This window comes from Dysidea avara, chromosome 8 (assembly GCF_963678975.1).
Source record: "Dysidea avara chromosome 8, odDysAvar1.4, whole genome shotgun sequence".
NCBI lineage: Eukaryota > Metazoa > Porifera > Demospongiae > Dictyoceratida > Dysideidae > Dysidea > Dysidea avara.
This window is the reverse complement of record NC_089279.1, coordinates 14,465,300-14,492,815: the sequence shown is the minus strand read 5'-3', so window position 1 is coordinate 14,492,815 and position 27,516 is coordinate 14,465,300. Positions and strand designations below refer to the sequence as shown.

General features: G+C 40.2%; 1 protein-coding gene across 1 annotated transcript in view; it reads left to right on the top strand.

The window, feature by feature from the left end:
- Positions 1-27,516, top strand: part of LOC136262915 (uncharacterized) — a 317,270-nt gene that overhangs the window by 42,138 nt on the left and 247,616 nt on the right. The window contains exons 4-6 of the mRNA XM_066057331.1: positions 24,476-24,639; positions 25,733-25,848; positions 27,359-27,484. Coding sequence (XP_065913403.1) covers positions 24,476-24,639; positions 25,733-25,848; positions 27,359-27,484 — 406 coding nt within the window. The remainder of the gene's footprint in view (positions 1-24,475; positions 24,640-25,732; positions 25,849-27,358; positions 27,485-27,516) is intronic.

The window sequence follows — 27,516 nt, the reverse complement described above, 5'->3', positions numbered from 1 at the left end:
AAAACGAAATTGTTTATTTTGATGACATGGAAACTTATAAACACTAGTCATGTAGCTCTTTCATAGCCATGCCCACTTATCACATTAGAAACATATGCTCAGCCATGCCCATTTATTAGTAAGTGCTGTCTGTAGCACGAAACTGTGTCCGTTGCTGTCTGCAAGCTTACATGGAGCCCCGCTCACTAATCGATTATTATACAAGTTGTATACAGTCTAGTCTTGCAGCAGGCTGAGGATAAGTACTTTTGTGAGCCACACCCACTTTAATATATCAGGAAATTGTAATACTAGGTATGCACAAAGCCACACCCAATTGCTGTCTGTAAACTCACAGTAGCTACGTGGAACCAAACTCACTGACTGATTTTGAACTTACCGGCTTAGTCATCACATAACTACTCATTTACTCAACACGAATCGAATGCTCAAAACGTAGTCTCGCTTGCTTGAGACTACCCGAAACATAGCTCTTATCATACACCTCAGCTTTAATTAATCCAGGTCACATCCGGGTCTGACCTGGATTGCTATCCAGGTCAGTGAGTCATCCGAGTCAGTGGGTCATCCGGGTCAGCAGTAGTGACCTGGCTTCAATGCTGCCACAGACCCAAGGGCTGAGGGAATACATATCAGGCAAAAGCCTAAATGTCCTGTGTTACAGCTAATATGCAACACTTCTGATCAGTAGCAGGCTAATAGCCCACTCCAGGAAATCAATCACCCAAGCCAATGTGAGTGCAACCACTGGATATATTATATATGCACGCCTGAAAAATTCAATTATGGGTCAGCAGCTGGTATGTTCATTTGGCTATGATGAATAGACAAATCCTAGAGATATCATGGGTTATGTGAGTTTAAAGTTTTGTGCAATGTTATTGAATTGATTATGGCATAATTTTGGAGTTTACTAAAGTCCTAAATGGGCAAGCTTGCTTGTAGAGTGGTTATTTCATGTGGAGTGGTAATTTCATGTTATTAGTAATGTGGGTGAGTCCATATTAGAAAATGTGTGGAAACACTTGCTATAGCACTAGTTCCCAACGTTTTTCAACTCATAAGATGAGTATTATTAATTAATCCCCACAATTGATTTTGGGCTTAATGTCACCCAGTTGTAGCCCAGACAAATCACCAACTAGGCTGCATTGCAAATATAGCCTGGGCGGCTCCTTTGATCTGAGGTGCAAAAGTATTACATACCATAGATGTTGCAACAAATCGGCATGTAAATTACCAAAGAGTGTAACATTGGGTAGGAGTATCATATTGTTAAAACTGTACCATATTTCCTCATATAAAAAACCTGGTGTTTATTTCTTATACTCCGTTCATGAACCAGCCAAAAAATCTTGTTGCTCCTTGTAGCAGACATACTTTTGACAAGTCATGGGTTTCAGTAGTTGTATGTAGTAAGACTTGTTCTACAAATTATGCTATTGTAATTTCCGAATGGCTCAGGGCATGTAATGTCTGCATGCTATTAGGATTTACATAAGGAAGGTGAAGTTGAAATATCAATATGTAATGAGCATAATTACACACTATTACAGCAATTCGAAGTGTTCACGTGACAAATAAAGTCACTTCCGAGATCCAGAGTATATAAGCTGCCACGTGTTCAATCAATCCGGCTCTTTTGTAGTAACTAGTGAATGAATGAATGACTGATCCATACTCTTGTGTTACAATCTGCAAGGAAAATGATGTAGTTTGTTGCATAACTATAGGGAGGGTACAATATGGGGGGGGGGGGGACATATTGATATTTCAACTTCACCTTCCTCATGTAATTCGTAATAACATGCAGGCATTACATGCGCTGAGCCATTTGGAAATTACATTTCGGAAGGCTCCATTTCCATATCAATATGTAAGTTTGAAGCCCCCACTGATTGCAAAACAGCTCTCCCACATGTGGACTGATCCTTGTCATCAGATGGGCGATGGTAAAACTTTTGGAAGGTGTTCTCAGATGACCAATCTGCAGCCTGTAAGATCTCTGAGATTGTAACCCCTGAACAAGCAGCTTTAGATGCCGCTGCTCTTCCAATTAAGTAAGCCTTGAATATATCTGTATTTATACCAGCCTCCTGTAAGCACGTTTTCAGCCACCTAGCAATAGTCCTGCTGGTAACTGGGTCGTGCTTTCCAATCCAGTAAAGAAAGACAGTAGTTTTCCTTAATCTTTGCTTGTCGTAGATACACAGAACTCAAGAGTTCTCTTCTCATAATCCTGAATTGTGACAACAGGGAAAATGGACGGGTCCTCTCGAAATATGGGGAAAATGAAGTCAGCCAGTGGCTTTTTTTTATTATTATTATTATTAGTGCTTTACAGTGACCAGCACTGAAGGTCTAACAGCAACATGTGCTGCAGCCTTAGCTTGGATGGTCTACTTTGCTTGGACAAATGTTGAGGCTTAAACAACAAGCCCTCTGCAGTGAAGGTTCAGCTACTGATGTCCAACTTGCTAAGGTCAACTGATCTTGAGGGTCTGGTAAAAGCCAAAAAAGCATCGCCGCTTTGAGGGTAAGAGAATGAAGGGAAAGTTCTTTGTTCGCACCCTGGTCCTTCAAGTATCTTAGTACCACTCCAACATCCCAGAAGGTAGAGTATCTGGGCAGAGGAGGTCTCTCATTGAATGCCCCTTTAAGCACTCTTGAGATCAGTGGGTGTTGTCCTACTGGTTGACCATCCACCTTAGCATGGACCAAGGAGATTGCTGAGCGATAGGCATTGACGGAGCAGTATTTGTATCCCTCTTTAGCTAAAAAATTGACCACATCCTCTATAGGTCCAGCAGTAGGATTCCTATCCCTTTGCTGACACCAATCTGCCCATTTGGCAAACAGAGAGTTGTATTTGAAGCTTGTGAAGAAATTCCTCGTGATTTGAAGGATTTCCTGAGATGGGCCATGCAACTAGTTCAGGAACTCCCTGATTCATGATGAACTCCTGATCTATTGGGAACATTATCAGATCCTCCTGAGAGGTTAATAGGTGAGGGTAGTCCTCCAGCACTCCCAGAATGGTTGGAAACCACGGATGAGTCCTCCAAAGTGGAGTTATCATGATCAATCTGGCCCATTGTCGTTTCATTTGAGACAGACATCTGGGTATCAGACACCATGGTGGGTTGGCATATCCCTTGCTTGTCGACCAGTCATGGCTGAAGGCATCTGTCCCGTTTTCCTCTGCATCTGGCCTCCAACTGTAGTACATTGGTAACTACCGTGTCAGGCGAGATGCAAACAAGTCTATTTTGCAAGGTTCTATCTGGGACTGAATTCTGTTGAAGATGTTAGGGTTCAACATCCAATCGCACCTGTCTCTAACTGTTCTGGACTCCTTGTCTGCTACTACATTCTGCTTCCCCAGCAGATGTTCCATGATTAGATATATGCCTCGCTGTAGACTCCAGTCCCATATGGCGATTGACAGATTGCAGAGAGGTGGGGAATGTGTCTCACCCATCCTGTTTATGTAGAATACTGTCGTTATGTTGTCCAACTTTAGCTGTATGGTAATGTTGGATTTCTCCTTCGCAAAACATTGGACTGCCAAGAAAGTTGCTAGGAGCTCTAGATGGTTGATATGGCTTGAGGACTCTGTCCCTGACCACCAGCCCCCTGTCTGAATCTCCCCTTGATGAGCTCCCCAACCTATTTGGAAGCATCGGACTCAATTATCAAGTCTGGGGTTCGAGGTAACAGGGTTGAGACCATCAGGGAGCCTCTGTCCAGGGCTATCCACCAATGCAAGTCCTTCATGGCTTGTGTAGTGAGCTGGAGGTTGACATTGAACCTGAATACTCTGCTCACCAAGGAGTTGTCTTACCCATTCACCGAATTTATCATAGTCTGTAGACCCTGTAATGCAAGGGCATGCCAAATGGCCTTTGTCGAGACTGACGCCTTCCCCACAAATCTGGCCAAGTCTCTTATTGAAACTGATTGGTGTTGTACGAGAGTTAGAGCATCCTGCTGGATCTTCCTCATCTTCTCTGATGGGAAGGCTAAGTGGAAGGAGGCTGAGTTCACAAGGAATCCCAGGAACTCTATCTCCTGTTTGGGGGTGAGTTGAGATTTCTCCAGGTTGACTATCAGTCCCAGGGCCTGGACAAACTGACATACTAAGGGAATGAACAGTGTCAGCTCTTCCCTCGAATGGTGCGTAATTAAGATGTCGTCCAGATATATAATCAGACGAATTCCCATTTGCCGAAGCATCCCCACCACTGGTTTCATAATCTTTGTGAATACTTGGGGTGCTGATGTCAGCCCGAATGAGAGGCACGCAAATTGGTAGATCTTGTATTCCCACTGGAACTGGAGGAGACATTGATGTTCCTTGTGAATTGGTACCTGAAGGTATGCATCTTTCAGGTCCAATTTCACCATCCAGTCCATCCTCTGAATCAAGCCTGGGAGAATATGGAAGCCTTCCATTTTGAAGTGCTCCATCTTCACAAAGTTGTTGAGGCTCTTGAGGTTTATCACTGGCCTCTGTCCCCCCCTTTCTTCTCCACCAAGAAGATTTGGGAGACAATACTGATTTGGGTGAGAGGAGCTTCTACTATGGCTCCTTTGGCCTGGAGCTCCCTGATCTCCTGAGAGATTTTTGCATGCTCTTCTTGTGAGCATGAAATCTCTTGGCTTGGCCTTACTTGGTGTGGCATTTGGGTAAGTTCTAGTTTGTACCCTGATATTGCACTTAAGACCCATCGGTCTTGTGTTATGTGTGCCCAATTTGGCTCATACAGATCCAGTTTTCCTGCCAGGTTTGGACTGCTTATTGGAAAATTAATCTGGTCTATCAACACCTTTATGTGGTGTGTCAGTGACGTCTGTGGTGTTAACAAAGGGGTAGGGTTCACAACTTTTATTAAAGTTTTTGTACAAGAAACTAGAAACTATAACACACTGACACACCACTAGAAGGTGTTGATAGGTAAAACTATAATATAATGACACACCACTAGAAGGTGTTGAAATGACTAGAAACTATAACACACTGTTTATAGTTTATAGTCATTTCTTTTCCTCTGCTGGTGCTGCTCCTTGGTGGCTCCTCTTCTTGTATTTTCCAGGGCCTGAGTTGTTTGACCGGCTGCTCCCGTAGCCCCGGTGTGGTTTGCAGGAGTGGCCTCCTTGAAAACCCATATTTTTCTTGGATGTCTGTGGGTACACCACCTTCTGTAGGGCTACAGCTGACTCTAGCTTCTCCTTGGCTTTCTGACCAAAGTTTTCTCCGAACAAGTAGGGCTGACTGTTCTTGAAATCCTGTTCATTCATGAGTTTCTTCAGTTGGAGATTGAAGTGCTGCAGGAGAGTTTGTCACTGAAGGGTAGACTGGTGTAGTGAGGCATCCCCCATCAACACCAGAGAGGCTAGTATCATCGGGATAGCCTCAGGAAGAGTTAGGTTGCCTTCACTGGCTCCTTCTAGGTGGCTGCCAAAGGACCAGCTGCTTCCAGCCACATTTCTTGTGACCTATAGGCCACTTTGTCCTGCTTGATGGCCTCTGAGGAGAGTATACCCTCTACCACCGGATTCAATTGTGGATATTTGGTCCATCTAGAGTCTGGTTGGCAGTATTTGGCCACCTTTGCCTTCCGAGTTGCATACTCCATTCTTTCGGAGAAGATGGTCTCAAAGAAGGCTTCCCTCTCTTCAGAAAGTGAGATATTTCCTGTTGTGCCAGAGTCGGAAGACAGGCTTGGATCCTAATCTCCGGTTCTGGGTTGCTATCACTCTCCTCGTCAAGATTGTGGTCATTATTGTCGTCACCATCGCAACGGATTAGTTGGCTCTCTAGACCGTCACCATCGCAAGGCCTCTTGCGAGACTGTTGTTGCTTCGTATTGTCATTCTTCTTTAGGTTGGAAACTCCCTGTTGAAGCAATGACACCTTCTGTAGTAGATCCTGCAGTAGCGTTTCGGTTGTCTTCTCCGTTGGATCAGTCATGGTCAGCGTGACTTTTAACTTGAGCGCGTAGACAATAGTCGAAGTGCTGTCACAGCAATATAAAAAGTCAGATTGATTGAACACGTGGCAGCTTATATACTCCAGATCCTGGAAGTGACTTCATTTTATTTATTTTGTCACATGAACACTTCAAATTGGTGTAATAGTGTGTAATTATGCTCATTACATATTAATATGGAAATGGAGCCTTCCGAAATGTAATCTTGTACTACCCCTTGTATTAAGCTGACCTTCATTTAGGACCAAGAATTTTTTTGAATGCGGCTTTTATATGGTGTATACATAACTAGAAACGTCTGGTGTGCCTCTACAAAATACCCTAAATTTCAAGTGCATGCATTAATGTGACACAAAGCTACACAGGCATGTAAGTACTGACACTCAACTTTCAATTATCGACAAGCGTGCCTTATTACCAACACTCCATTGTCTGCTTGTCATTGTACTTTCATGTGTAACCCTGTATGTGTGTAATGCTCCAGTAAGGAAGAATGGCTATGCCGATTACCGTGAGGTTAAATTAAAAATCAAATCATTAATTATCAGCACTTTTGCAACAAAATGCCTGTTTGCTACCTTTTTTGCAAGCCTCAAAACAATCCCCACATGTTGTACTAACCACATCTGTTAATTGCTGCTTATGCTTGTGGCATTATGACTGATCAATAATCAATGTTAATCACTCAAGCACATGTACAGTTCTAATTAATGTACAGGCACGTGTCCCCACAATTACATCATTGTCTAATAAGATTACAAGTGATTACACAATCAATATAAATACATCAAGACACACGGTAGTGTGTCGTGCGGCCCAAGTAGCCGGCGCGCCACACCGTGAGTATATTTACAGGAAGAAAGTAAACGCAATTTTCACACCTTTGTAGCTCCGTGATTCCTTATCCTATTAAAACCAAAGTTGCTACAGAACTGCCGGCGAGGTAGGGGAGTCCACATACCAAATTTAAAGAAAATCGCTCCAGCCATTTCCGAGATACGAGCGGCCAAAGTTTGGGTTTTTTTTCTTCGTTTTTTTCTTCTTCTACTTCTTCTTTTCGCACACTTTGCAAAATCCGCAATAAAACACGAATGCGTGCTTGGATCGGGCTGAAATTTGGCACACTTAAAGGGCTCATTAAGGCGAATTTCAGTACCAAGTTTGGTAGGAATCCGATGCACATTCACGGAGTTATGACCGATTATCTGCGTAAAATAAGGTCGAAGGTCTGTCACGCCCACAGGGTAAACCGCTTGAAGGAATGAGCTGAAAATTGCTATGTAGATGGAGTAACTATCGTAGGAGTGCCTTTTTGTGGTTTAAAAGGAATCCAGTTAAAGGCCATCGAGATATGACACAAAACCCAACCTATGTCACAATTACGCGATCGACTTTTATGAATAAAAAAACTATTAGTTTTCACGCCTACCAGCCAAACCGCTTAGAACAGTGAGCTGAAAATCGGTGTGTAGCTGGAATAATTATCATAGAAAGTCCTTGCAGTAGTACAGAAGAATCGGATTACAAACCACTGAGTTATGATTCCAAAGCCAACTACGTGTAGCATATGCAAGATCGAGATACTCTAATAGAACAGTCACCCTAATAAAGCATTCAGCTACGTTTATAACTTACTCCATTATAGAATTTCTTTGGCATTGCAAGTTATTCTGTAGGGAGTTCAGCTACAAACAGTTAATCATATAGACAATTCAGCTACAAGCAAGTCATCCTGTAGAGAGTTCAGCTACAAATATGTTGCTGTAGAGATTCAGAACATTATAAGTCACACTGAAGAGAATTCAACTATAAACAAGTCACCTTGTAGAGAGTTCAGCTACAACAAGTCACTCTGTAGAGAATTCAGCTACAAACAAGTCACTGCGTAAAGGGTTCAGCTACAAAAAAAGCTACCTAGTAGAGAGCTCATCTAGATCAGCTACAAACAAGTTACTTTATGCAATGTTCAGCTACAAGTAAGTTACTCTGTAGAGAGTTCAGCTACAAACAAGTCACTCTGTAGTACAAACAAGTCACCGTGGAGAGAGAGTTCAGCAACCAATCAAAAAACCACCATGTAAAAGAGTTCAGCTATACAAACAAGATATAACTCTATAGAGAGATCAGGTAGAAACTTAACAGATCACACTGTAGAGAGTTCAGCTAGAAACAAGTCATCCAGACTGAGTAGAGAGATCAACTAGAAAACATCACCTTGTAGAGAGTTCAAATCACCCTGCAGATAGTTCAGCTACAAACAAATCACCCTATAGAGAGATCAGCTAGAAGAAGTCACCTTGTAAAGAGTTTAGCTACAAAGAAACTACCATGTAGAGAATTCAGCTATGAACAGATCATCCTGTCGAGAGTTCAGCTAGAAACAAGTCATCCTGTAGAGAGATCAGCTAGAAGAAGTTACCTTGTAGAGAGTTCAGCTACAAAGAAACAACCATGTAGAAAGTTCAACTGCAAACAAATCAAACTGTACAGAGTTCAGCTACAAACAAATCACCCTGTAGAGAGATCAGCTAGAAACAAGTCACCCTGTAGAGAAATCAACTAGAAGAAGTTACCTTGTAGAGAGTTCAGCTACAAAGAAACCATCATGTAGAGAGTTCAGCAGCAAACAAATCTCCCTGTAGAGAGATCAGCTAGAAGAAGTTTCCTTGTAGAGAGTATAGCTACAAAGAAACCATCATGTAAAGGGTTCAGCAGCAAACAAATCACCTGTAGAGAGTTCAGCTACAAATAAATCTCTCTGTAGAGAGATCAGCTAGAAGAAGTTTCGTTCAGCTACAAACAAATCACCCTGTAGAAAGATCAGCTAGAAGATGTTACCTTGTCGAGAGTTCAGCTACAAAGAAACCATCATGTAGAGAGTTCAGCTTCAAACAAATCACCTGTATAGAGTTCAGCTACAAACAAATCTCCCTGTAGAGAGATCAGCTAGAAGAAGTTACCTTGTAGAGAGTTTAGCTACAAAGAAACCATCATGTAAAGAGTTCAGCAGCAAACAAATCACCTGTATAGAGTTCAGCTACAAACAAATCACCCTGTAGAAAGATCAGCTAGAAGAAGTTACCTTGTGGAGAGTTCAGCTACAAAGAAACAATCATGTAGAGAGTTCCGCTGCAAACAAATCACCTGTAGGGAGTTCAGCTACAAACAAATCTCTCTGTAGAGAGATCAGCTAGAAGAAGTTACCTTGTAGAGAGTTCAACTACAAAGAAACCATCATGTAAAGAGTTCAGCTGCAAACAAATCACCTGTAAAGAGTTCAGCTACAAACAAATCTCCCTGTAGAAAGGTCAGCTAGAAGAAGTCACCTTGTAGAGAGTTCAGCTACAAAGAACCATCATGTAGAGAGTTCAGCTGCAAACAAATCACCTGTATAGAGTTCAGCTACAAACAAATCTCCCTGTAGAGAGATCAGCTAGAAGAAGTTTCCTTGTACAGAGTTCAGCTACAAATAAATCACCCTGTAGAAAGATCAGCTAGAAGAAGTTACCTTGTGGAGAGTTCAGCTACAAAGAAACCATCATGTAGAGAGTTCAGCTGCAAACAAATCACCTGTAGAGAGTTCAGTTACAAACAAATCTCCCTGTAGAGAGATCAGCTAAAAGAAGTTACCTTGTGGAGAGATCAGCTACAAAGAAACCATCATGTAGAGAGTTAAGGTGCAAACAAATTACCTGTAGAGAGTTCAGCTACAAACAAATCTCTCTGTAGGGAGATCTGCTAGAAGAAGTTACCTTGTAGAGCGTTCAGCTACAAAGAAACCATCATGTAAAGAGTTCAGCTGCAAACAAATCACCTGTAGAGAGTTCAGCTACAAACAAATCTCCCTGTAGAAAGGTCAGCTAGAAGAAGTCACCTTGTAGAGAGTTCAGCTACAAATAACCATCATGTAGAGAGTTCAGCTGCAAACAAATCACCTGTATAGAGTTCAGCTACAAACAAATCTTCCTGTAGAGAGATCAGCTAGAAGAAGTTTCCTTGTAGAGAGTTCAGCTACAACAAATCACCCTGTAGAAAGATCAGCTAGAAGAAGTTACCTTGTGGAGAGTTCAGCTACAAAGAAACTATCATGTAGAGAGTTCAGCTGCAAACAAATCACCTGTAGAGAGTTCAGCTACAAACAAATCTCCCTGTAGAGAGATCAGCTAGAAGAAATTACCTTGTAGAGAGTTCAGTTACAAAGAAACCACCATGTAGAGAGTTCAGCTGCAAAGAAATCACCCTGTAGAAAATTCAGCCACAAACAAATTGCCCTGTAGAAAGATCAGTTAGAAGAAGTTACCTTGTAGAGAGTTCAGCTACAAAGAAACCATTCTGTAAAGAGCTCAGCTGCAAACAAATCACCTGTACAGAATTCAGCTACAAACAAACCACCCTGTAGAGAGATCAGCTAGAAGAAGTTACTTGTATATTGTTCAGCTACAAACAATTCACCCTGTAGAGAGAGCAGCAAGAAGAAGTCACTTTGTAGAGTGTTCAGTTACAAAGAAACCACCATGGAGAGTTCTGTAATAAATATATCTATTATATATATAATTTGTACATTTACTGATAAAATCAGAAATATTTAAAGTACATCTGCTTCATCTTTTCTTCTTCCTGTGGAAAAGAAAAAAAGACAGGTTAAAAAAGTCCCAAAGCTTGCCTATGGCCGGATAGGCCAGCTTTGGGGTATACAAATACAAAAAGAAGTGAAATCTAATCCAAAACAGCCAGCTGTAAAAAAAGTGTGCGGCCCTCAAAAAGGCTATGGTGAGAAAAGATGTGAAATCCAAGGTGGCGGCCAAGAAATGGGTGTGATGGTAGGTTAATGGTAAAAATTTTAATAACGGCAATTTAGATGAATTTTTTGCCAAGACCAAGCGGCACAAAAATTCACCTGAATTGTTGTTATTAAAATTTTTACCATTAACCTACCATCACAACCATTTCTTGGCTGCCACCTTGGATTTCACATCTTTTTTCACCATAGCCTTTTTGAGGGCCGCACACTTTTTTTACAGCTGGCTGTTTTGGATTAGATAATCAATATAAATATATAATAGCGTCAAGTCTTCCACATCTCCCCCTTCAAGTCTGATACCTCAGTGGAGGTACAATAGCAATGCCAGTCTGGGACCAGGTCATTATGCTGGAGCTTCTTGTAACTCCTCTAGTTTGTGGAGTTGCAGGCAGTTGATGGTCCTCAGTACTGCTGACTGCTGGTGTTTGCTGGCTTTCGGTATTGCTGACTTCAGGGAAAGTTCTAAGATGTTGTTGATTCCTTCGAATGAGACCTGATGGTGTTTCAACCAAGTAGCTCTTTGGAGTTGGTGCTAATGACACTATTCTTCCCCTTGTGGCCTCTTGCCCTGATGTGACCCACACTTTGCTATCATCTGGGATAAGTGGTATTTCTGTAGCATGATGACGTCTGTCGTAATTCTTCATCTGTTTATGCTTAAACTGCTGGTTTGCACTCTTAAATTCTGATAAATAATTCCACTGTGGGATAAGCTGTTTGTCTGTCAAGGGGAGAAGGGTTCTAAGCTTTCGATCCATCAGAAGTTCAGCTGGGCTGAGATTGCACCAGGGTAAGGGGATGCTACGGTAATTCAGTAAGCTTTTGCATATGTCATTTGATTTGGTAAGCATCTTCTTCATTATTTGCACCATTCTCTCCACTTGGCCATTGCTCTGTGGGAACAAGGGACTGTTTGGTATGTGCTGGAAATGATAAGCTTTTGCAAAGGCTGCAAATTCATGAGAGCTATACTGAGGCCCATTATCACTTCTGACAATTTCGGGTATCCTGTGCAGTGCAAAAATGTTTTTCAAAGCTGCAACAGTACATCCAGACGTGGTCGAATTCATTTTCACTACTTCAGGATAATGAGAGATGTTCCCACCACTTGCCAGGGATAATCAGGCAGAGGAGAAACTATTAGTGGTGCTTGTCTGACAGTGCTGTTAGGTACGCATACAGGGCATTGTTGTACTTTATGAACAAGCTGTTTGGACAGTCCTGGCCACCAGACTGCAAACCTTGCTCTCATGCAACAATGGTCGATCCCTTGATGACTGTCATGAACTTTGTCAACTGTCTCCTCCTGCAACGAAGGTGGCACATCAATGCGATCATTGTAAAGTAACAAGGCATCACACAAAGTGAGGGAGCACCTAACCTCCCAGTAAGGCTTGATCATTGGTTCTACTTCATGTTTGCTAGGCCAACCATTGTGGCAGTACCATCACACCCTAGAAAGAGTTGCGTATGATTTTTGACCACTAACATAAACTGCTAACTTCTGCTTGCCAGCTGGGAGAGATGATATTACTGTACTAGCCAAAAGCTCTGCATCATCTTGAAGGGAGTCATCCTCCATGAGGGTCACTTGGGATGTAGGCGCCCGTGAAAGTGCGTCGGTAGCATACAACAGCTTCCCTGGAATGTGCACAACAGTATAGTCATATTTGGCTAGATGCAAACGGAAGCGAAGTATGGGTGGAGGCAAACAGTCTAAATGTTTGGTGTTCAACAGTGGGGCCAATGGTTTATGATCAGTTTCAATAAGAAACTTACTGCCTAAGAGGTAATCGCTAAACTTTGTGCAAGCCCATGTAACAGCCAGTGTCTCTTTTTCAATTTGTGCATACCTCCTTTCAGTTTCTGATAATGCCCTGGAAGCATAAGCCACTGGTCTCCAATTGTTGTCAATTCACTGAAGTAGGACTGCTCCTAGCCCAAAGGAAGAAGCATCAGCTGCCACTTTGGTGTTTTCACCAGGATGGTATAAAGCAAGCACAGTTTACTTGGTTAATTCTTGCTTGACTTTGTCAAATCCTGACTCTTGGTCTGGGCCCCATCCATACCCATGCTCACTTGGAACTCAGCAGCTCACGGAGTGGGTGTGTAAGATGTGCAAGATGGCATGAAAATTTCCTCAATTGGTTAGCCAGCCCCATAAACCTACAAAGCTCAGAAATGTTTTGCATGTTAAGGATAGCTGCCGTTTTGTCTGGATCAGCTTTTATGCCATCTTTGTTAACAATATGGCCTAGAAACTTCACGGAACTGACACTGAACTTACATTTAGCTTTATTCAGCGATACTCCTGCGGTCTTAATGCGGTCCAGCATTGCAATCAGCCTCTGGTTGTGTTGCACTTGAGTTGCGCCAAATACCAAGACATCATCCATTTGGCAGACCACTCCTTCTAATCCTTCCAGTATCTTGCTCATTCTGAGTTGAAACAATTCTGGTGCACATGAAACCCCAAAGGGCAGCTTGTTGAAGAGGTAGCGTCCATATGATGTGATGAAAGTTGTTAAAGGGCAAGATGCTTCTGCTAACGATATCTGCCAAAATCTGCTGTTGGCATCCATCTTACTGAAGACGGTGGCTCCTGCAAGCTAGGCTAGAGTGTTATCCACCTTGGGTATCAGGTAGACCTCACGCAGAACACTTTCATTCAAGACCTTGAAGTCAACACAGGTTACATCTTGTTTCAGTATCACCACCATCCCAGCACACCATGGAGTAGGTGCAGTGACTTTAGAGATAACTCCATTATTCTCCATGCGATGAAGCTCTACCCTGACCTTTTCTCTTAGTGGGATTGCCACGTTTCTGGGGTACACAGCAAGTATGGCATGACATCATCGTTGAGTTTTATGGTGTACTCATCACCTAAAGTGCCCAGGCCTTTAAACAATGTAGGGTATCTCTCATGGACAACCTCTGAATCACAAGCCAGTGAATTCATTCTGCACAACAGATACAGAGATGTAATTGCAGAAGGCCTAGCAAGTTTGTTTTCAACCCCCAAACCACATAAAGCGTCTGGGTTGAAGACTTATGTTTGTGACGTAACATAGCTTGAAACTGGTCAAACACATTCAGGGATTGTTTGGCAGGGCCTTGTAAAGTTTTCTTTGGTTTCTGCAGCACTATGTTTGGTAACAACTTGTATGTGTCCTCAGTGATAGCGGTTGCTTCAGTCCCAGTGTCAAGTTTAAATTTGGCTTCTGTTTTCTCAATCATGACAGTGGATGTCCATGAGGTTGTCTGGTTTCCAGATATGATTGCATCAAGGAAAGCAGTGTCCAAGCTAAGCTCATTACAGTCATCTGTATTCAGAGTGACTTCACCTTTATCTGCTGTGGCATTCATCATAAATTCATTGGTTGGAAGTCGAACAGTAGTGGAGAAACACTGGCTAGCAAAATGGCCTTTTCTGTGGCACTGTTTACAAGTGACTCAGTGCACTAGCAGGGCATTGTGTTCCCTGGAGATGGGTAGCTTTGCCACATCTGGAGCAAAATTTCCCACCTTGAGGGTGAGCCTTACTAATAACTTGTGGAAATGAGCACTCTTCTCGTACTGTGGAGTAGGACGTCTGTGCATGGTGGCCAAATCTACTGAAGTGTGTGTGTTCGGGTGATCCTGTAGTTGCCTGGTGTGTTGCTTCACTGCTTCACTTTGCCTCACTAGTTTCATGGCTTTTGCCAAGGTCAGTTCAGAATCCATTTGTAGGCGTTGGGATAATCCGTCATCTCGGATACCCACTACTAGCCTATCGCGTAACATTTCATCTCTCAAGTTGCCATAGTTGCACAAGTCGACCAGGTGAAACAGGGCCATGATGTACTCCTCTGCGGTTTCCTCAAGTAACTGATTCCTTCGATTAAATCTCACCTGCTCAAAAATTACATTCTTATCCTGAAGTATTTGTCGAGCTTTGTCATTACTTCACTATACTTTGCTCTTTACTCGGTGGAAATGTTAGTCAAAGAGAGAACATTGCTTGCTTCTTCGCCTAGGCAATAAAGTAAGGTGTCAACTTGGCGTGCTTCGTCCTTGGAGGCTGCAAGGCCAGAGGCATGAAAATACTGTTCAAATATACATTTACATTTTGGGCCATTCGTCTGGGTGCTTGAAATCGAACAGGTTCGGTGACTGTGGTTGAAATGCCATACTCCTGTCACCATGTGGTGTTATGACTGATCAATAATCAATGTTAATCACTCAAGCACATGTACAGTTCTAATTAATGTACAGGCACGTATCCACACAATTACATCATTGCCTAATAGGATTACAAGTAATTACATAATCAATATAAATACATATTCATGGCTATTGAAATGTAAGCAACAGGCTTTCACTTGCTCAATGGTTGTTGAGTCAACACTATCCCTAACCCAAATTAGGATGCATCTACACTTAGTCACTTACACGGTTTTTCCTGCAGGGATCAAATAACATAAGTACACAGTTTGGACTCATCAGGGTTTGCATCTGTTTGAAAGTTTCTTGCTGACTACTACCCTAAGTCCACTGATTTTTAGTGATCAGAGAGGTTTAGTGTTCTCTGTCAGATTTGGCGTGAACTTGCCTAATTGGTCGTTGAACATACCTGAAATCTGCATAATTCAATAATGTTGTTTGGTTCTTTCATCTGTTGAATAGCTTTGACTTTGCCAGGGTCAGCACGGATGCTTTGCTTGTCAACCAGTTGTCCCAAGAAATCTGATTTCCTTTTAGGAGAACTCACATTTGTCTGGATTCAGTGTGATTCCTGTTGCAGCAACTTTTTGTAAAACAGCAGTTTGGTGTCTGCCATGTTCTTCTTGGGTATTTCTGTATGCTAGGATATCATCAATGAGGTAAACAACACCTTCAAGGCCAGGGTCGGATCCAGGGGAGGGGCTTTGGGGGCTGAAGCCCCCCCTTCACTATTAGGCTTTACTTGATTAATATATTGAGGATTATAATGAAAGTTTGTCTTTACATAATTGTATGATCACTAATAATACAAATACTCATAAAACCATCTTATAAACATCTTTCCAAGGTATTATTAGTGGATTTATGCTAAAGTTTATGTAACAAGCACCCGGATCAGTATTGGAGGTGTACAAGATTGAGATACTCTAATAGAGCAGTCACCTAAATACTCTAATAGAACAATCACTGGAAGAATATAGTTGGTTCTGTTATGAAAATTTTCCAAGTCTACCTGCACCTATACATACAATGAAGTGCATTTTACTGTTTACAAGGCTTGATTCATCTACTTGTGTAGTTAATATGTATGGCAATACTTAATTCAGGTACACAATTTCCATTGAAAATGCTCTCAGGTTCAATCTCATATCATTCAAATTTCAAAATTTCCACCTTCAACATTATTATTCTAACATGCACCTATTGTTGTGCAATTGTGAGAGGGTGCATCATGTGCTTGGTTGTCAGTACCTACCCAAACTTTTCCATTAACAAAATACTTTAGAGAGCCATACCTATAAGCAGTATAAATATCTACAGGCAGAATATGAATTTTATTTGGAAATGTCTCCAAATAGCAGTATTTTAGCATATATTTTTCAAAAATTTCCTAGGGTGGGGCATGCTCCCAGACCCCAGCATGCTAAGCATGTGCAAAGCACACCTCTACCCAAGAGATTAGTACTAGGGGTGTGGCAATTATGCCGGCATAATTTTGGGCATAATAGGTATGTGTGTGAATCAGGAATTATGCTAGCATTTTGAGGTGATTATAAAGCTTTAATGGTAGGAAAATCTATAGATTGCACAATTCCATTAAAAAGATCGAGATACTCTAATAGAGCAGTCAGAAACACTAGTAGAACAGTCATTGCATATTATTTACTCTAATAAAGCAGTCACATTGAAATGAAATACTCTAATACAGCAACCTGCTAAAGAATTCAAGACTATTTAAAGCTTAAACATCTATGAAAATGGCCTGATACAACAATAAACTGGAATTATTAGCCAATAATTTTGGGAATAATGAGCAATTCTCAAAAGCATAATAGGTGATTTTTTGAACACTGCTCAAAAGCATAATGCTCAATTTTTGGAACATAATAGCCTCATGCCTAATTAGTACCTTGAGTTAGCCCCTCCCCCTTTTATAAATCCTAGATCCGCCCCTGAAGGCCCTGTAATATATCTGACATTTGTATCTGAAAAAATTCAGGAGCAGAAGTAATCCTGAATGGGAGGCGATTGAAACAATATCTGCCAAAAGGAATTATGAAAGTTGTCAACAATGCTGATTCTTTGGTCTGTTCAATTTGCCAAAATTCTGAATTTGCATCCAGCTTTGAAAACACAGTAACTCCCCCTAACTGAGCTAAAGTTTGCTCAATAGAAAGTAGTGTATATCACTCACGTTGCACGGTTTAATTTAGTTTGGTGAGGTCTACACAAATCTAACTCTCCTATCTGAAAATCCATCCCTCCTGGAGGAAGACTGAGTGTGGCCCCGACTAAACATTGGGTGACCTGCAGTTCGAATCCTGGGGCTGGAGGGATTTTTTTCCTTACTTTGGCTCCTTTTCTGTTACACCTTATCAGTCAGTCTGTAAGTCAAATCATTAGGTCTAAGTCCCTGAAATTAGGTTAGGTAATCCTAAGGCTGCAGCACATGTTGCTGTCAGACCTTCAGTGCTGGTCACTGTAAAGTGTTAATAATAATAATAATAAATCTGGTTTGGAGACAGATTCATCTCTAGACTCATTGTAAACATGTTCTGGTACAATGGTAACATCTGCTCCAGTGGCAATTTTAAATTCTTTCTGACTACTGTAGAGGTCAAGAACAATAGTCCATAGTTTGCTTCCTCCATTTACAACAGCAACTACTGAAGAAGCTGTATCTAGGAAGGAGGATTCTTCCATGCTTGAAATAACATTGGAATTGCTGTGAAATGTCATCCACACACTGATTGAAAGTGTCCTTTCTTGAAGCAACGGTGATAGGTAACATCTCTGGCTGGACATTGCTGTTGTGGATGCAGCAGTGATTGTCTATGATTGCCCCTGCTGCATTGTGGTGGTGATTGTTACCGCTGCATTGTGGTTTACTATGAAACTTGCCTGCCTTACTGAGAGGTTTGTGCACTTATGGTTTGTTGCTGTAGATGCTAAACTGTTTACAGGAATTATAGCCTTGCTTCTTGTTCCTTCCATGTTACAAATGGGTGCCTTTGATCTGAGCATGCTCCATACCACAAATCAGTTATAACACACCCATTTGGTTTGTATTTGATTTTTAAACAACTTCACCCTCAGGCCTGCAGCTCTCAGGTGTCATGTTTTCAAATCAGATACAAGCCTCATGGGTGTGTTGCAACTATAACCTGTATTTTCTCTGGTGACTGGATTAGGGTGCTTCTCATACTGTCTTTTTTTGTAATGATGTGAAATGGGTAAAGCAAAGCTGAAATTGAAGTGAAATGACCACTTAATTTTGCAGTAATTGATAGTTGGGGCACACGTTTAGATGTGAATTCTTTTATGTATGATACACCTGGTACCATTCTTCCCTTTGATGCAGTATTCACCAATTCACCAGTTATAATTATGTTAAAAACAAACAAACAATTGCAAGTACATACAAGGAAACAATTGGACCATAGAGGGAGGTCTTCTACATGTACAGCTATACTAGTGGACATTTAATCTCTTCTTCAGCCATGGCTATACTACTGACAAACTATTATGACTGAATTAAAGGTGCACTTGTGTAGCTGCATGTGTAAGCGATCTCCCTTACTTCATTACTTTTTGTTGCTGTGATCCCTATTAAATTTTAAAATTCTTAATTAATCCTAGTATATACTCGTTTGTGATGGATGTGGATATTGGTGAAATTCATGCATTACAATTTATAACTGTTTCAGGACATTCTTGTGATTGTACTATGCATGCATATATATATATATATATCTAATAAAACAGCCAAGCTGTAAAAAAAGGAGTGCGGCCCTTGAAAAGGCTATGGTGAAAAAGTTGTGAAATCCAAGGTGGCAGCCAAGAAATGGCCGTGATGGTAGGTTAATGGTAAAAATTTTAATAACGACAATTCAAGTGAATTTGGTGCGCTTGGTCTTGGCACAAAATTGTCGTTATTAAATTTTTTACCATTAACCTACCATCACAGCCATTTCTTGGCCGCCACCTTGGATTTCACATCTTTTTTCACCATAGCCTTTTCAAGGGCCGCATCCCTTTTTTACAGCTTAGCTGTTTTTGATTAGATTTCACTTCTTTTTGTATTTATATACCCCAAGCTGGCCTATGGCCAGCTTTGGGGTTTTTAACCTATATTTTTTCTCTACCACAGGAAAAAGAAAAAGATGAAGCAGATTTTATAAACACTTTAACTCATTCTGATTTTATCAGTAAATGCACAAATTATATGTATAATGCATATATTTATTACATGCCAATTAATCCCTACAGGATAATTTGCAGTTGGTTTCTGTACTGGGTGACTTGAAATGTAGCTGAACTCTCTACAGGGTGATTTGTTTGCCGCTGAACTCTCTACAAAGTAACTTCTTCTAGCTGATCTGTCTACAGGGTGACTTGTTTCTAGCTGATGGATTATTTGTTTCTAGCTGGACTTTCTACAGGGTGATTTGCTTGCAGCTGAACTTTCTACATGGTGGTTTCTTTGTAGCTGAACTCTCTACAAAGTGATTTGTTTGCAGCTGAACTCTGTACATGGCGGTTATTTTGTAGCTGAATTCCTACAAGGTGACTTCTTCCAGCTGATCTCTGTACAGGGTGAATTGTGTTTCTAACTGAACTCTCTACAGGGTGATTTGTTTGCAGCTGAACTCTCTACATGATGGTTTCTTTGTAGCTGGACTCTCTACAAGGTAACTTCTTCTAGCTGATCTGTCTACAGAGTGACTTGTTTCTAGCTGATCTCTCTACAGGGTGATTTGTTTGTAGCTGAACTCTCTACAGAATTATTTGTTTGCATGCAGCTGAACTTTCTGCATGGTGGTTTCTTTGTAGTTGAACTCTCTACAAGGTGACTTCTTCTAGCTGAACTCTCTACAGGGTGATCTTTTCGTAGCTGAACTCTCTACAGGGTGATTTGTTTGCAGCTGAACTCTCTACATAGTGGTTTCTTTGTAGCTGATCTCTCTACAAGGTGACTTGTTTCTAGCTGAATTGTCTATAAGATTAACTGTTTGTAGCTGAACTTCCTACAGAACAACTTGCAATGTAATATAATTTTTAATGGAGTAAGTTATAAACTTAGCCGAATGCTCTATTAGGGTGACTGTTCTATTAGAGTATCTCGATCTCGCATTTGTAACACGTAGTTAGATTTCGGATCATAACTCAGTGGTTTGTAATCTGATTCTTCTGTACTACTGCAAGGACTTTCTATGATGATTATTCCAGCTACACACCGATTTTCAGCTCACTGTTCTAAGCGGTTTGCCTGGTAGGCGTGAAAACTAATAGTTTTACAATGTATAGTTTTTTATTCATAAAAATCTATTGCATAATTGTGACACAGGTTGGGTTTTGTGTCATATCTCCATGGTCTTTGTCTCGATTCTTTTCAAACCACAAAAAGGCACTCCTACGATGGTTACTCCATCTACATAGTATTTTCAACTCATTCCTTCAAGGGATTTACCCTGTGGGCGTGACAGACCTTCGACCTTATTTTACGCAAATAATCGATCATAACTCCGTGACTGTTCATTGGATTCCTACCAAAGTTAGTTCTGAGATCCGCCTTAATGAGCCCTTCAAGTGTGCCAAATTTCATCCCGATTGGAGCATGCATTCGTGTTTTACGGCGGATTTTGCGAAGTGTGAAAAATGAAGTAGAAGAAAAAAACGAACAAATTAAAACGAAATTTTGTTTGCTTGTATCTCGGAAATGGCTGGAGCGATTTTCTTCAAATTTAGTATGTAGACTCTCCTAACTGGCTGGAACTTCTCTAGCACATTTGGTTCCAATCGGATTAGGGATCACAGAACTACATAGGTGCGAAAATTGCATTTTCTTTCTTCCTGTTAATATACTCACGGTGTGGCGAGCCGGCTTCTTGGGCTGCACAACACACTACCATGTGTCTTGATATAGAGTATTTAATCCATAACAGCCAAGCTGTAAAAAAAGAGTGCGGCCCTCAAAAAGGCTATGGTGAAAAAAGATGTGAAATCCAAGGTGGCGGCCAAGAAATGGCTGTGATGGTAGGTTAATGGTAAAAAATTTAATAACAACAATTCAGGTGAATTTTGTGCCAAGACCAAGCGGCACCAAATTCATCTGAATTGTCGTTATTAAAATTTTTAATCTACAAGGTAACATCTTCTAGCTGATCTCTCTACAGGGTGATTTATTTGTAGCTGAACTCTCTACAAGGTAATTTCTTTTAGCTGATCTCTCTACAGGGTGATTTGTTTGTAGCTGAATTCTGTACAGGTGATTTGTTTGCAGCTGAGCTCTTTACAGAATGGTTTCTTTGTAGCTGAACTCTCTACAAGGTAACTTCTTCTAGCTGAACTCTCTACATGGTGGTTTGTTTGTAGCTGAACTCTCTACAAGGTAACTTCGTCTGGCTGAACTCTGTACGTGGTGGTTTGTTTGTAGCTGAATTCTCTACATGGTGGTTTCTTTGTAACGGAACTCTCTACAAGGTAACTCCTTCTAGCTACAGGGTGATTTGATTGTAGCTGAATTTTGTACAGGTGATTTGTTTGCAGCTGAGCTCTTTACAGAATGGTTTCTTTGTAGCTGAACTCTCTACAGGGTAACTTCTTCTAGCTGAACTCTCTACATGGTGGTTTGTTTGTAACTTAACTCTCTACAAGGTGACTTCTTCTAGCTGATCTTTCTACAGGGTGGTTTGTTGTTTGTAACTGAACTATCTACAAGGTAACATCTTCTAGGAGCTCTCTCTACAGGGTGAATTGTTTGTAGCTAAACTCTCTATAGGGTTATCTGTTTGTAATAGAACTCTCTACAGGATGGTGTTTTTGTAGCTGCTCTCTCTATGGGGTGACTTGTTTCTAGCTGATCTCTCTGCAGGGTGATCTGTTCGTAGCTGAACTTTCTACAGGATGATTTGTTTGTAGCTGAACTCTTTATATGATGGTTTCTTTGTAGCTGAGCTCTGTACAAGGTAACTTCTTCTAGCTGATCTCTCTGTATAGGGTGACTTGTTTGTAGCTGAACTATCTGTAGAGTGATTTGTTTGTAGTTGAACTCTCTACAAGGTGATCCTTCTAGCTGATCTCTCTACAGGATGACTTTTTCTAGCTGAAATCTCTACAGGGTGATCTGTTCATAGCTGCACTCTCTACAGGGTGATATGTTTGCAGCTGAACTCTCTACATGGTGGTTCCTTTGTAACTAAACTCTCTATAAGGTGATGACTTGTAGCTGATCTCTCTACTGGATGACTAATTGTTTCTAGCTGATCTCTCTATAGAGTTATAACTTTCTCTATAGAGTTATAACAGGTTTGTATAGCTGAACTCTTTACAGAGTGGTTTTTTGATTGGTTGCTGAACTCTCCAGCTACATGGTGACTTGTTTGTACTACAGAGTTACTTGTTTGTTGCTGAAGTCTCTACAGAGTGACTTACTTGTAACTGAACATTGCATAAAGTAACTTGTCTGTAGCTGATCTAGATGAACTCTCTGCTGGGTAGCTATTTTGTAGCTGAACCCTTTACGCAGTGACTTGCTTGTAGCTGAATTCTCTACAGAGTGACTTGTTGTCTCTACAAGGTGACTTGTTTATAGCTGAATTCTCTTCAGTGTGACTTATAATGTTCTGAATCTCTACAACAACATATTTGTAGCTGAACTCTCTACAGGGTGACTTGCTTGTAGCTGAATTGTCTATAAGATTAACTGTTTGTAGCTGAACTCCCTACAGAATAACTTGCAATGTCATATAATTCTGTAATGGAGTAAGTTATATACGTAGCTGAATTCTCTATTAGAGTGACTGTTCTATTAGAGTATCTCGATCTCGCATATGCTACACGTAGTTGGCTTTGGAATCATAACTCAGTGGTTTATAATCCGATTCTTCTGTACTACTGCAAGGAATTTCTATGATAATTATTCCAGCTACACACCGATTTTCAGCTCACTGCTCTAAGCGGTTTGCCTGGTAGGCGTGAAAACTAATAGTTATTTTTTTCATAAAAATCGATCGCGTAATTGTGACACAGGTTGGGTTTTGTGTCATATCTCGATGGCCTTTAACTGAATTCCTTTCAAACCACAAAAAGGCACTCCTACGATAGTTACTCCATCTACATAGCAATTTTCAGCTCATTCCTTCAAGCGGTTTACCGTGTGGGCGTGACAGACCTTCGACCTTATTTTACGCAAATAATTGGTCATAACTCCGTGAATGTTCATCGGATTCCTACCAAACTTGGTACTGAGATTCGCTTTAATGAGCCCTTTAAGTGTACCAAATTTCAGCCCGATTGAAGTACGAATTCGCGTTTTATGACGAATTTTGCAAAGTGTGCGAAAAGAAGAAGAAATAGAAGAAAAAACGAAGAAAACAAACCCAAACTTCTCGTATCTCGGATATGGCTGGAGCGATTTTCTTCAAATTTGGATTGTGGACTCCCCGACCTAGCTGGCACTTCTGTAGCAACTTTGGTTTCAATCGGATAAGGAATCACGGAGCTACAAAGGTGTGAAAATTGCGTTTACTTTCTTCCTGTAAATATACTCATGGTGTGGCGCTCCGGCTACTTGGGCCGCACGACACACTACCGTGTGTCTTGATATAAAGAAGTTTGTGTGGAAGGATCAAAGCAAAAAAAGTGTTCTTTATTTGCCATACAAGTACAAGTGTTCTATATTGGGCAGATATAGAACACTTTATAGACCCACAGTTCTATATCAGGTATTTATAGAACTGCCAGGCCTATTTGCAGGATAATAGCCTGCTTTGAGTGAGTGATCACTCACTGTTGGCCAGTACAACCAATCAACCAAGGCTGATAGCCTGTACTGTGCTGGCTGACCAGTCATCCCAACCAATTAGAGGAGAACCACTGGATTTAATTTATAGACACACTTGAAGATTTCGATGATGGTTGTTTGTGGTCAACAGCAGTCAACGTTCTTACTACATATTGTTCACATAAACAGATGAGTCCTAGGAATATCACAGAAATGTGCTTAGTAAAGTACCACAATCGAAAACTTTTAGTTGTTGCGAAGACAGACTAGAGTCACAAAATGACTAATGCAGGCACAGCACAGTGCAGCGCAGGCGAAACACAGATGCAATGACTATTGTATCGATGATAACACTACTCTGTGAGTTTCTAATTGTTTTGTGTCTTGTGTGTATCTCAAGTTGACAGTTCTCTATACCAGATAAAGCACTGCCTTTTGCTCATGCTGGGAAATATAGCACTCAAAGAGTGGTCTCGAGACGAAATATAGCACTCGGCTTTTCCTAGTGCTATATTTTTCTCTCGCCCACTCTTTTCATGCTATATTTCCTGTACAGCACCAACGGCAGTGCTTTATCTAGTACATATATATAACTAATTTAACTGAAGAAAAGTTAAGAATTCTGTTGTGGTTGCATGCAACTAGATACCCATAATATGCCATTTTCACTGTCTGTGTTTGATTGTATAGTTGATGATGAATTTGTTCATGTGTCTATGGAGAATTCTGAGCCAGTTTCATATCACTTGTATGATCAATTGAAAAGGCACTTGTATAAAAAGAAAGAAAGGATTCCTGTTGTGGTTAGACCAAAAGAGTTTCAGTTTGCATTTTCTTGCTTTGAAAATTATGAGGTAAGAATTATCTATGTACAGAATTGTTGTAAATTTCCCATCATATTGTGTTTCTTTTGCGCGTAAAATGTTTAAATGATTGCTTAACACACAAACACATTAAAACTTTTAAGAAGAAATACTGCAAAATATTTGTGCATTAGTGGTATTAATGTGTAGAGGGATTCATGCTCTAAAAGTTTTAAAATATGAGAAATAATGGAATAGCATATCTATGCAGGAAATAAGTACTTTGGGTTACGTATGGTTATTCTTTAATATTAATCATTGTTATTATTATATCAATCATCATTTGTGACCTAATTTTAGAAAACCGTCGATATACGCACAATTTTCAAAATGCAGCTACACGTATCTATCGGTACTCCATCTTATAGTAGCTTAAGCACTTCAAATAGTTTTGTGGCATCTAAATAGCTTCCTCTAAGGAAATTGTGTGTTGATATGAAAAATTAATGCCTTGGTATGGTTTCTTTGCATGAAGAAGATGACCATGTAATTGAAGATAAAATGAAAGTCAAAGCGCATAAGGCAACCACTTGTCGGAACCAGAAAAGGCACATTCCACCTATGAGTTTGTTATTGTGATGTGAAATGGTGGCCATCTGCCGCTTCATTTGACCTCTAGCATTGCAACTATGGTCAGGCTGGCAGGCAGGCAGACCAATTGAAAATTGTGTGTTTAAATTCAATACCTGGCCATCAAAGTGTTTTTGTATTTGTAAAGTGGATTTGATGTTAGATGCACTGAGACTATTCTGTAAAAGTGGTTTTATTGCATATGATATTCTACAACAGGCAGTATTTTAGCAGGCGTAGTTCATTTTAGCCTACTTTTATAAGATATATTGATAGAGTGCATGCTTGTGCCAAATTTTTGAAAAGGAATCCAGATTTTTGTAGATGTGGTATCTAATGTCCCTATTAAAACTGGTTTGAAATCGAAAACCTATATTTTTAAGAACATGTGATTGAATTATATTTGCCATAGCAACATTAATATGAACCATATCTTACAGTCATGTACCTGGTTCCATGTAGGGATTTATTTATATATTTGCAACAGCTTGAAATATTTGTTGCACACTTGTAGTTGCAGCCAGTAAGAGACTCACATGACAAAGCTATAAAGAAGCTTGACAACTTTAAGGAAGATATCTTCTCAAAAGATTTTCTTTTTTATCTTCTTGTTGCTCATCGTTTCTCAACGTAAGTGTGTTCAACATACAGTATTATATAGTGTAAAATTTTGCATGTTGCCTATACGTATGACATGATTTTGGTAAACCTACCTTTGGACACATCAACAAATTTTAAATAATACCAGCATGAGATGGCTACACTACTTGGCTAACAATTTTCACACTAATGTTGTCAGGTATATTTCTGGAGACAGACCTCTTTAGGCGTGTTAAAACCCATGCATTGTTCTAGAAGTCCTGGGAAGACATTGGGGTGACTTGAGACCATGTTATTGGCTTGGAATTTCTGGAAAGTTACAAAAATGTGAGATGTATGTGTGTTTTATGCCATTGCAGTCAATCTAGAACTCCCAGGAGTATGTAATTTGATCTGGAGCTTACCATTATGACACTCATTCATTTTATACCCAAGGAATTGCCCATATCACCACACTCCACTCCTTTGTGAAGGTTCATAATCCAGCAATGCTCATGAAAAACCTATCTAAATGATGGCGGGAAATTGTAGAGGTTATTTCTTGTACTCTAAATGGTCTGAAATGCCATAAATGTCCCCATCTTCAAGGAGATCTCATAATCTCACGTTAGATTAATCTTAAAATTTCAGTGTGACCTAAGTTTGGAAAACCTATCATTTGGGCATATAAAGTTTTGAATAAACACCTGCACAAGATGGCTACACTATCTGGATAACAATTTTCACACTAACTTTGCCTTGATCCTGCCAGGTCTTTTTGAGGCAGACTTCTGTAGGCATGTCAAAGCCCATGCATGACTCTAGAGGCCGTGGGAAGGTACTAGGGTGATTTCATACCATGTTATTAGCTTGCAGTTTCTGGAAAATTTACAAAAACATGAAATGTGTGTGTTTTGTGCCATTGTGATCCATCTAGAGCTCCCAGGGGCATGTGATGCCAATCAATTTTAATAATGGTGAGTGGTGTACTATTAACATTGATAGGCATTAACCCATTTCTTGGCCACCACCTTTGATTTCACAACTTTTTCACCCAGGGTTTGAAGGCTGCACTCTTTTGTATAGCTTAGCTATTTTTGCATGGATATACTTCACAAATATAAACTAAATCACTTAATAGAAGGAATGGATTCAGTAATCATTTAAATCAATACACTATGGCCTATAAAAGGTGGCATTAATTATTGATAGTGGATCCTTGATTATCTGAACTTATCCAAACATCTTGATTATTCAAATCCTAAAAGTAACTGTTCTATTAGAGATTTCATCGTCAAGTACATAAATCAGTGGACTTTAGTTATCCAAACAAATTCACTTATTTGAATCAAAACATTTGTCTTATTCTAGGAACAAAGAATTTCAGATAAGATCCGCTGTACATAGACGAAATTTCATGGGTATGTAGTGCCACATTTTCTGTTCCAAACACAGTGATTTATAGGAGAGATACCTTGATTGGGCATGCCAAAATTGCTCCAAGTATTCATGCATCTTATTTCCTTCTCTTTTTGTTAATGTATTTTGTTCCACTCTTTAGATACAAAAGCTACTACAAAAACAGTGATCAAGTAATTAGCAATTACATACACCATTGCATCGAGAAATTTGAAAATCTTAATGATTTGCGTGGGATAGCTGATAATCTGCATTCGTTTGTAGAGAGGTATAGTGCTATATATGGAATTTTGTATGTTA